Genomic DNA, 11,277 nt, shown 5'->3' with positions numbered 1-11,277 from the left:
CCTTGATAGCGATCTGAGAAATTGCAACGGGATTGATTCCAACCATCTATTTTTAGATTTTCTAATGGAGATGTAAAATGGAGACAGCTGTATCTCAAGATAGATGGAGTGAAGCCAAGCAGTCCTGTGCTGACGCGTTGGGCACCTTGAGCCGGCTGTGGGACGAGAGGTGAGAGTGTGCGGCGGTGCCAGGCAGCTGCGGCTGTGCCTCTGCTGGTGCGGGCACAGCCGGGCTGTGCTGTGACTGCGGGCACCGGGCACAGCCGGGCTGTGCTGTGACTGCGGGCACCGGGCACAGCCGGGCTGTGCTCTGACTGCGGGCACCGGGCACAGCTGGGCTGTGCTGTGACTGCGGGCACGGCACGCTTGGCCCCAGGCCACCAGCAGCACCTCACCTGCAAACGGCACCGAGCAGGACGCACAGGCTGGGTACCCAGTACCCTGTGCCGGGCCGGCCACCGGGCTGGAGGCGGGATTTGCGGGAGTCTGGGAAGCAGCTAGCTGGGCTGCCAGGGCACACGGGAGGTGTCCCCCCGGGCTGTGCAAATGACACCCTTGGCCAGCGCTGTTCTCAGCGGCTTTACTTCACACCAGGAGTGTGAAGGGCCCGACCTTTGCACCGTGAGGGTCCTAATCCTATATTTTGCATATATGCTCATCAAAAAGCAAAGGCCACTGCATTTGCTGGGTAAACACACACTGCATTCACCCCACGAACCTGGAAAACCTACATCTCCTTTGATGCAAAGAATAAAGGTTCGGGCGGGCCATTAATATTGAAGGAAAACAAAACCTAAAAGGAATTACACAAGTATTTGAGAGTCAGCACCCGGTAACTGAGCATTTGAGGCAAATTGCAGCGAGGCCCGCAGCAGTCAGCCGCAGACCCTTTTCCAGGGATGCGGGCGCTCGGCTCCCGACGGGAACGTGTCCGCCCGCCGCGGTTGGCCCCGCCCCGGAGGAGGGGGCGCCCGGGGCGGGCCGGGCCGGGCCGGGCCGGGCCGGGCCGGGCGGAGGGGCCGCCCCGCCTCTTAGTCGGCGGCAGCTGCTGCTGCGGGGCCGCCGCCGTGGGCAGCCGCCATGCCGCGCTCGCTGAAGGAGGAGACAGCGCTGCTGCTGGAGGATTACTTCCAGCACCGCGGCGGCGGCGCCGCGCTGCCCCCCAGCCCCACGGCGGCCACGCTGAGGCGGGCGGCGGCCGAGCTGGAGCGGCAGGAGCGGCCCTTCTTCCGCTCCTGCGCGCCGCTGGCGCGGGCCGAGCCGCGGGAGGCGGCCGCGCTGCTGGGAAAGGTGGCCGCGCAGCTGGAGGCCGACGGCGGCCTCAACTGGGGCCGGCTGCTGGCGCTCGTGGTGTTCGCCGGCACGCTGGCGGCCGCGCTGGCCGAGCGGGGCTGCGGAGACGGGCCGCGCTGCCTGGCCGCCCACCTGGCCACCTACCTGGCTGAGGAGCGCGGCGAGTGGCTGGAGGCGCACGGCGGATGGGTGAGCGGGGACGGCGCGGCGGGGAGCGGCCTGGGGCGGGTGCCGGGACCCTCGCCCCCTCCCCGGTGAGCGGGGCAGGCCAGCCCCCGGCTCCGTGCGGCGGCTCGTCCCAGGGGAAGACGTGCCCGTGTCGCTGTTGGTGATGGGCGTGCGCGGCACCCGCACGGAGCGTCCCCGGGGTCTGCCCCGGCCATCGCCACACGCGGTGTGTCCCCGGGGGCTGCTCTGGCCATCGCCACACGCGGTGTGTCCCCGGGGGCTGCTCTGGCCATCGCCACACGCGGTGTGTCCCCGGGGGCTGCTCTGGCCATCGCCACACGCGGTGTGTCCCCGGGGGCTGCTCTGGCCATCGCCACACGCGGTGTGTCCCCGGGGTCTGCTCTGGCCATCGCCACACGCGGTGTGTCCCCGGGGGCTGCTGGCCATCGCCACACGCGGTGTGTCCCCGGGGGCTGGCCATCGCCACACGCGGTGTGTCCCCGGGGGCTGGCCATCGCCACACGCGGTGTGTCCCCGGGGGCTGGCCATCGCCACACGCGGTGTGTCCCCGGGGGCTGGCCATCGCCACACGCGGTGTGTCCCCTAGGGCTGGCCATCGCCACACGCGGTGTGTCCCCTAGGGCTGGCCATCGCCACACGCGGTGTGTCCCCGGGACTGGCCATCGCCACACGCGGTGTGTCCCCTAGGGCTGGCCATCGCCACACGCGGTGTGTCCCCTAGGGCTGGCCATCGCCACACGCGGTGGGTGCGCACTGGGCCATTGGGGTGCCTGCGGGCGCCCAGTGCTGCGGCGTAGCCCGATCCGGCCCGGTGCCGGCACATGGCCTCGCTGGGATGCAGCCTCCTGATACCACAGGAGTGATGCTAGGTGAGGAAGATGTGGGTGAGGGAGCCGGGTTTCCCTTCCCCTCGGGTCCACAGCCGGTGGATTTCGGCCAGCAGGCTGCCACAAGTCCTCTCCCAGGTGTGAGCACAAACCTGTGCCTGTTATTAAGTACACCTGTGTATTAAGGCACCCACCCTCCAGACCTGCGGCTCTTGTTCTGCCTGTCCCGAAGCTGGTCAGGTCAGGCCTGGGGAGGAAAGTGGTGTGGGCATTTTGCCCCTCCAAATGCACACTTGTAGATACAGCTTTTAAGGCATTGGTGTAGCTCTGCATGCGTTTCTTAACAAAATGTCAGCTATCCCACAGAACTGCTCGTTTCCTATTTCCAGTCCTAGTGGAATACTTCATGTCAGTACAAATAAGCACTAAAAATAGAAAGGAGGGGAAGTAGCCACTGGTTTCGTTGACTTTTCCAGAGACCAAAATGAACTTGGTTTTCCAGTGGTCACTGGTCCATCTGGCCACTCAAAACAGTGTGGTGGTTGGCTGCAGTATGCACTGTCACTTGGCAAAATTGGCAAAATCATATTGCCTGTTCGCACGAATCAAAGTGTAAAGAACAAAGTTCCGGAAGAAATTAAGAGTATAACTTGTTTACATAGACATCTGCAGAGCAGAGTTCAAACACAACCATCTGGAGTTGTATTGCTGCCACTTCTGATTATCACAATGATCTGGGAGAGCAGCTGCCAGCTTTGCTCTGTCATAGGTCAGCTCTGAGCAGTGTCCACCCAGCCCTTCCAAGAGAGTGTGTAATCAGTCCCACATCCACCGAGATGGGACTGGCTTTGGGCTCCTGTCTCAAAAGTGGAAATTTCCATATCCTGTGTTTTAGATGCTTTCTGAAACTTAATTTAGGAAGAACAATGCTGGCAACTTCCATCTTGCCTAAAAGGGCAAAAATATGTAATGACACACCGAGCATCTCAATAGGAAGTATCCAATTGTCTGTTGAGCAAAGTATATAAACTTATAGCTTATTCCTTTCAGTTGCCTTGTGCAAAGGCTCTCACAAAAGGCTTTTGCCTGTGCCCAAGGCGGTGGGTTTAGACTTTCATGACTGAAATAGAGACTTCTGCAGCTGACAGAGGCTGGATGAAACTGTGCTCAAAGGCTAAAGAAATCCATTTAACTGCAAGCTAAGCCACTCAGTGTCCTTTCTGTTGCTGTTGCAGGATGGCTTCTGTCGGTTCTTCGGCAGGCACGGCTCGGAGGCGGCGGAGCAGAGCAGCACCATCGGCAATGCCATCATGGCGGCTGCGGCGGGCATTGGCATGGCAGGATTGGCTTTCCTCTTGGTGCGGTAGGCCCGCCGGCGCATCTTGCCCTGGGAAAGTACTCTCAAAACTGACAATTTACCAGATTTCACTTTATTTTCTATAGAACAGACCCTCTAAGAAGAAGTCTATATTTTTAAACTGGCTCAGAAAACTGCCTCACCAAATCCTTGGCTATAAACTGCTTCACTCGCTGCCCAGTAACGACACAAACAAATGTGTACTAGAGCACTGTTTGTGCATGTCGAAAACCTGTCGTCTCCAAACATCCTCTGGACTTTCTTTTTTGAAGGTGTAACCTAAACTTTAGCATGGTTCATGTACTGTAACTTCTGAGTGCTTGATGTTATGCTAGGAAAACGTTATGGTGGGCTTGCTACTAAACCCTCTGTTCAAGATGTCTTATTTACGTGGAGGCAAGTCTTGGAACCTGCGTTCATTAATGCTGTAAAGTGGTCAAACATTGACTGTGATCTAATGTGGTTTATGGCTTCAAACGTGGTGCACAGCACTTGTAATCAAAAGGCAACTCATTTGTTGATTTAGAGAAATTGGTGCCTGTGATGCAAGAAGCATTAGGGCTTAATGTAACATAAGGCTGAATTCATTACACTACAAGAAGGTAAGTATTGATACAGGACAGTAATGGCTGCAGTACTGGTTCCTACTGAAAGGAAAAGAATTTAAATGTTAAACCTTAATTGGTATATTGAAATCCAGTGAAGGCTGGAATTTCTCTGGATTTCCCTTACAGAGTGAGAATTTCCATATATCTTAATATATTTTTGAAGTATTTATCACTGTATAATACTTGTAGCCATGACATCTTTATTTTTGTTTAAAACTTATTGCTGGTTCTTGTCACTCTTGTACGTATCAAACGTTGTCTGGTTTGAGTAATATTTCACTCTGTTTTCAAAATGCTGTGTATTTCTTTCAATGGTTGTACAAATTGCCTTATGTTTCTGGTAGCTTTTTAATAATGTTCCTGGGTTACTCACAGCGTGTACAATTTTACTATGGTGACTTCAAAGGTGAATAAATGTTAAGTATTTTTATTTTAAAAAACCTTTCTGATTATTAGATCGGATGGGTGCTGCTACTCAGACAGTGAGTGTTTTGGTGGTTACCTGGATGCATCAGTTTATATTCACTGTAATGCTGGTGCTTTGACCTGAGACAAGGACTTGTGCAGCACCAGAGCACTTTGATACCAGTCTTCAGTGCAGTCCTGCAGTCCAAACTAGAGCTAACACAACCTGAGGGGAAAAACCCCTCCAAAAGGTCCATCTTCACCATTGTGATTGGAAACAATCTGGTGCTTTTGCAGGCCAAAGCTTTCCAAAGTTTACCAACATAGGTGGGTGCAGTCAGGCTCCTCCAAGAGGTGCTTCTGTTTGTAGAGTGACAGAGCTCTTGTTTCTTCTCTGCCAAGACTTACTGTTGCCTCTCACACATGCATGCTTTTTTACTGAAACTGGAGTTTCTGACACATGCTATGATGACATCTATGCAATGTGTTGGTGGAGTTCAACCTTCTTGCATTAGTCCTACTCAGCAGCTGTAATCTTTGAGGGTGTTGGACTTCACTCTTTTAAAAGGTATGCCCCTGTGTCCAAGCTGGGGGCTCTCATGCCTGTTCAATGCTGCAGTCCATTGTTCAGCCTCCCTCCCTGGCTGCCTGCTCTGCCCTTTGAGAGGGTCCCCCTTGGTAGGAAGAGTACCCAGCCGACTTCCTCTTGGGAAAGCTCAGCCTGGCAGCCAGGTCAGCATCACTGTGGCTGGCACTGGCCACCCTGCTTCTCCTTCTGCTGGCCACTGGGCCCCGAGGCAGGCGTGCAGTGGCCACAGCCTCACAGTGGACAGAGCAGCGTTGTGCTGTCTGGCCACAGATGTGGGGAGGAGGACAAAAAGGGGCATTCAGGGATGGTAAGTCCCGCAGAGGCAGGAAGGAGCTGGTGGTCCTCCCCCTCATGCTCCTGGCTCTGAATAAATGTCTGCTTGTTCTCCAACTTCCAGTTCTCTAAACTCCAGCTTGCCTCCTCTCAGCAAAAGGATTAGGAGTCCATGGTGCAGGACTGTACTCGGTTCCTCTCTCAAGTTCCTGCAGGGATGGTGCCTGTATGGCAGCTGAGAGCTCTGAGCATCTCCCTGCAGTCTTCCAGGAGGCTGCAGTGCCCGAAACTTTGTCCACAGTGGGAGTGAGCTGGTTGGTCCTGGGGGAACTGAGACTACTTTCTAAAATGTGGAATGCTTAGGGGAATATATGATGTAAAGCATGGGGAACAACAGGGCAAGGAATGCACTAAATGGAGGTCAAATGTCTCTCCTGTGCCAAACAGAACAAAGATAAAATATCTGTATCTTGATTTTCAGTGTAATCTGATCTGGCAGGCCCCACAAAAACAATAGCAGAGAGGATATTTATGCTGGCTTTTACAGTGTGCTCTGGAAAAGTGGGAAAAAAACCCCAACAAACCCAGCCTGGAAATGCCCTTTTACAAAGTCACATCATCTTTTACTGTAAACCTGACCCTTTCCAATATGCTGCTTGAAGAGTATCTGTCAGTCTTTCTTGTCCTGGGAGAAGCTGGGAGTGGGCTTTCTAAGAGCTAGGAAAGCTGCAAGGCTGAGTCAGAAGGCTGCAGTGCAGCTCTGCAGTGAGTGGCAATGCTGCCTGGTGCCAGGCTGCTCTGGTCTCTTCTGGGAGCCTGTGCTCAGTCGCCTGAGATCTGGAGGCCCAGCCCAGGCTGCTGGAACCTGGCACAAAGGGGTGACTGCCTGTCCTAGCCAGAGCATGCTCCCCAGGCTGATCTCTGCTGACATGAGAATGTAGGATTGAAGAGCAGGACTTAAATCACTGGAGCCCCATTGACTTTGGGGCAGTTCAGACTAACTTACATTTGCACAACTTCTGATTTTTAAAAAAAACAAAACATTTCAGTTTCAGCCTGACAGTTTGTCTCAATGAAGTAATGTATTTCTCAATTAAAAACTGCTCATCTGCTTTTCTGCCTCAGAAAGAGGGAAGCAAGATGCTGCTGTTCCTTCCTTTAAATGTAGAGGGGGAGTAGGTGGCGTTTTAGTACAAGGCTGTGTCTAATCCTCACAGCAGCTTTTGGCTCTCCAGCACTGTTGTGCTTCCCAGGCCTCTGGTGGATACAGCAGGCTCATCCTGCATGAAGATCAGCACATGGCAATTGCTGCAGGTTCTGCAGGGGCCCCACCGAGTGCTGGCAGGGTCTTGCATTTGAGGGAAGAGGAGAGGAGTGAAGGTGCTGGCTGGGCTCTTCCAGCCCCTGGCTGCTCTACCACTTTTGAGTCTTTCCTCCTGTGCTGCATATGAAGACCTTTGCAGGGCTGAGGGATGGGGCAGGCTGTGTTCCCAGTTTATTGGAGACTTACAATGATCTCACTGGAGCTGTCAGTGTATCTGCTGGTGCTGCACCTGCTCCCTACACAGTTCCCTTCTGAAGGGGCATCCATTGTAACCACGGGCCAAGGTTGCAGTGCTGTTGCAGCAGCCCAGCTGCTCATTAAAGGAAAAAGCAATTTAGTCATCAGTCTTCTTAAGAGCACTGAACTGGCCAGCGGGTTTCTTCTTGACTTGGAAAAAATTAGGCACTGTTAGGGCTCAAAAACCATGAGTTGCAGGATGGTTATATGGCAGTTGGGGAGCTGCTTTGCTGTGGTATGCAAAAAATCTGGTCTGGCATGTCTCACTGGAGGAATTGGTGCTGGTGCTGTGTCCTTTTCTGCCCATGCACACTGCAGGTATGGTACCCAAGCCTGGGTAGGGTTAGGGTTACAAATGACTTAGCAATTGGACAGCCAAAAACCCCCCAGATAATCACTGGAAAGAAAAAAGGTCAAGTGTGTAGCATTTATTCACATTATTTCACTTCTTGTGCTCATTCTGTTTAGATAATGAAAACAAACTTCTGGGTTTCACTTCTGTTTCTCTGGCTGCTTTCTGTACCAGACTTGAGCTGGGTTGTCCTTGCCAGGGCAGAATGCTGTGTGGGGTGAGCAGGCACAGCTGGGAAATGACTTGCTTTCAGATTTAAAAAGTGTCAGTGCGATTCCTTCTTAAATGCTGCCATTGTTAGGAACACTTTTAAATGTTATCTTCAAATTGTTAACAATTTTCCTGTCACTAACTGAAGTTTTTAAATGAGAGTTAAAAATGAAAACATAAAATCCTGATTTACTTGAAGTCAAATGCAGGAAGTCTAAAAATCAACTCTGCTGAACTAACGAGATCAATTTGTTGGATTTTTTCTGTGCTTGGGCTTGGTCTATTTGTTTAATTCAAATGAGAGGTGGAAGAGAGGACCTGGCTTTCCTTGTCAGAGTCTCTTTTCAAAGAGGCTGTGTCTTTCTGCCCAGCCTGTGGTAAGTTTCTAGCACTACAACCTGGAACTGATACTTGCCCAGTGGCAATCTCATGGTTTCTGGATGTCCACCCAAGCTGGTGTGTGTTGTACATTTCTTTGAGTTAAGAATTAAACCTGTTAAAATGGGTGCTTTAATTCATTTGGAGCCACGCTGGCCATGGGGATAAGTGAGTCTATGGAGGTCTGTAGTAAGAGACTGCAGTGCAGGCATTGGAAAAGCCTATGTGCAGAGAGCCACTGTAGGCATTGCAGAAAGTTTGTGCTTTCCTGATTTAATCCCTTTAATGATTCTGACCTGTGAGTACAGTTCACTTGAGGGAGTTCCTGTGTTTGACCCAACCTGCTCTTTTGTTTGTCTCTGAACAGCTCAGCACATGGTGAGTAACAGCAGGAACCCCACGCCCTGCTTACAGCATCTGGTACTGTCTTTTTTTGTTATCAAATGTGGCTTGTAGCCTTAAGAGGCTGTGTGGGGAACAGTGACCTGGTTCAGTCTAAGCACAGGGGAGGTTTCTGTGCTGCATTGCACCTTGGGGAGACTGGACATAGCAGCTGGAGCTCTGCTCTGGGCAGCCTGCTCTGTAGCCTGACACCGAAGCCAGGATTTCTTGCTGGCACTTTTAATTTGCAATGCATAATAGTAAAAGGGCAAAACCACTTGGCTTCATCAAAGGCTGGGGAGAGAGTACTCTTTGTAGTGTGCTAGCTAATGGCTGGTTGGCTTTTTCCTTGTAGCTATTATTGTCTTCAGGAGAATCCCAGGCTGTTGTAATTAATTTTGAAACATTAATTATGAAGCTTTATGAGGAGCTCATTGGGAACTCCTAAAATACAGGCAGAGCCAGGTGGCTCTGGTGAGGAGTTGGTGTGGGACAGACAGTGGTAACTCCTCTCTCTCTGGGAACTGCTAGCAAAATCTCTCTCCATTACCCAACCTCCTGGCACATGGGCTGGACCCTCCTGCTCCTCTGTCAGGCCATGGCTCCATGGCTGCTTTGTCTTCTCACCAGCCTGGAGCTTTCCTCCCTCTCCTCATACAGAGGATGTGCTCCCAGAGCACTTCCTGCCTGCAGGAAGCTTGGCCCTGCTGGGATGCACCCAGGGCTGTGCTGCCCTGGCAGCGTGGGCATGGCTGTCTCTTGGTGCCAAGCACAAGCCCATACAGGTGCTGTGCTGGGTGGGTGGTGGTAAGATGACTCTCTAATGATTCTGCTGCATGAGCGAGAACAAATTCCACCACTCGTGTGTAAAGTAACCTAGTAAAACGGTGCTGGTGTAATCTGTGGCAGCTGGGAGCTGATGGTGCTTGACAGGCAAGGCAAATGCTTGTTTCCTGATATCCAGCAGAGATTTAAATGTGGAACCTAATTATAGTGGGAGCCTTCAAGTAATGAGGTTCCCTGAGCATTTCATACCCAAGCTGGATTGGTGGTGTTTCCAGGCAGGTGCCAGTGCTGCTGAGGAGGGGCTGGATTTCTGCTTGGGCTGTGCTGGATCCTCACACAGTCCCATGCAAAGGAGCACTACTGAGCTGTGACAGGCTGTGACAGTGTCCCTGTGGCAGGGGTGTGGGGCTGTTGCACAGCCACTGCCTTGACTTGCAGTCAGCCAGTCAGCAAGTGGTTTCCATCCCAAAACTCTACAGAAACCACTGAGCTTTCTGGCTCTGAATAGTCTGTAAAATGTGCAAGGTTTGAATATTTTCCTCTTTTTTCTTCTTTTTTTTTCCCCCACAAACACCTACATGCCCAGAAGGACATAGAGCTGCAGTGCCTGACGGGCAGTCCCCTGCCTGAGCACCCCTCCTGCCAGGGCTCAGCACAGGTCACTCGTGGCTTTGGCACGAAGAACCTGCCAGCCTTAGAAGTGTTCTCACTGCCAATCCACAGCAGCATCACCCTTCTCATTTAGAAAAAGGAAAAATAGTTACTCATAAACTATTTTGAAAAAGGCACAAAACAGCACAAATCTGGCCTGTGTCTGTTTTTAAAGAAAAGAAAAATCATCTGGGGTCTTGTGTATTGTCCTTTGTGATCTTCAGAGCAGAACACCTGCCACTCTGAAACCCTTCCAGGTTTCCTGGTCGCTTTTTCCAAGCAAAGTCCTGCTCCATGGGAGGAAAAGGTTAAGCGTGGGAGTGAGCAGGGCAAAAGATTATGTGAAACAGAAATCCCGGCGCTGTTTGTTCTGCCATCTGCTCCTGCTGGATCCAGGCTGTGGGTGGTTTCCCAGAGTGCCCCAGCTCCCCTTCTTGCACGGCTGGCAAAGGGCTTTGAAGTGCCCGAGCTGGCACCACCAAGCCACACCCCGTGCTCCTGGGGGAACTGCCCTTTGGCAGGGTGAACCTGGCCAGCAGCTGTGGGCTGTGCTGGTGGCTGTGTTGGAGCTATCACTGAGAGCCTGCTCCAACAGCAATCCAGAAAAGCGTGGACCTCGGTGCCTTTGGCACAAACTCGGCGAGTGCCAGGGCTGTCAGGGTTGGCACATCTGTGCCATCCCTGCAGGGAGCGCTGGGGCAGGACAGCCACAGCTTCCCTGGGCCTGCTCATGGCTCCATCATTGCAGCCATGCACCAGTGGTGCAGGATGCTCCCCGGTGAGCAGGGCAGCAGCTCATGCCCACGTGAGGTGCTGCCACTGTCCCCACGAAGCAGCAGCAGGGTGGGCTGACCCCTGCACATCTCTGTGCCACTCGCCATCCTGCCAATGGTGAGATGTGCTGAAGTGTGGGAGGATGGAGGTGGCACTTGTCCCTGCTTCAGGGACAGCTGGTGAAAGAAAGGTTAAATCATCTTGCCTTTTACCCTTAGAGCCCTTTTCTGCTCTGCCTCCTCCCCAGCCTCCTTTTCCTGCTCTCCTCTGGTCCCCAGCCTGGCTGTGCCTGGGGCTGGGGGTTGTGCATTCCCTGTTCTGCATCCCCCTCTGCCTCCTGCTCACTCTCCCCACACTGTGCTCACTTGGGAATGTGACCTTGCTCTCTAGATTATTTACAGACAAAATATTGCTGCAGGCCTGCGGAAGGGTTTTCTGTGTTGTTTTTGCTTTTTTTAAAAAGTGACTGGATTCCACAAAAACTGAATTATTCCAAGGGCGTGGGGGCCCTGGTGGGAACGCTTTGCTCTGTTTGGGAACAGGCTGCCTGCAGCCATCTTCCCTGGCCAGCACAGGGATGCTGGAGGTTCTTAGTTTTCCCAGCTATACGGAACAATCTGTCTCTGGTTTTCTTGGAAAAACC

The 11,277-nt window shown here is 52.7% G+C and overlaps 1 protein-coding gene across 1 annotated transcript; it reads left to right on the top strand.

Moving 5' to 3' along the window:
- The first annotated feature begins 1,016 nt into the window (after positions 1 to 1,016).
- BCL2L10 (BCL2 like 10) lies at positions 1,017 to 4,714 on the top strand. Its single transcript, XM_066328447.1, has 2 exons — positions 1,017 to 1,482; positions 3,545 to 4,714. The coding sequence occupies exons 1-2, from the start codon at positions 1,081 to 1,083 to the stop codon at positions 3,674 to 3,676; spliced, it is 534 nt and encodes a 177-aa protein (XP_066184544.1). The 5' UTR covers positions 1,017 to 1,080; the 3' UTR covers positions 3,677 to 4,714.
- Positions 4,715 to 11,277: the final 6,563 nt, after the last annotated feature.

Source organism: Sylvia atricapilla, chromosome 13 (assembly GCF_009819655.1).
Source record: "Sylvia atricapilla isolate bSylAtr1 chromosome 13, bSylAtr1.pri, whole genome shotgun sequence".
NCBI lineage: Eukaryota > Metazoa > Chordata > Aves > Passeriformes > Sylviidae > Sylvia > Sylvia atricapilla.
This window is presented reverse-complemented; position numbering and strand designations above follow the sequence as displayed.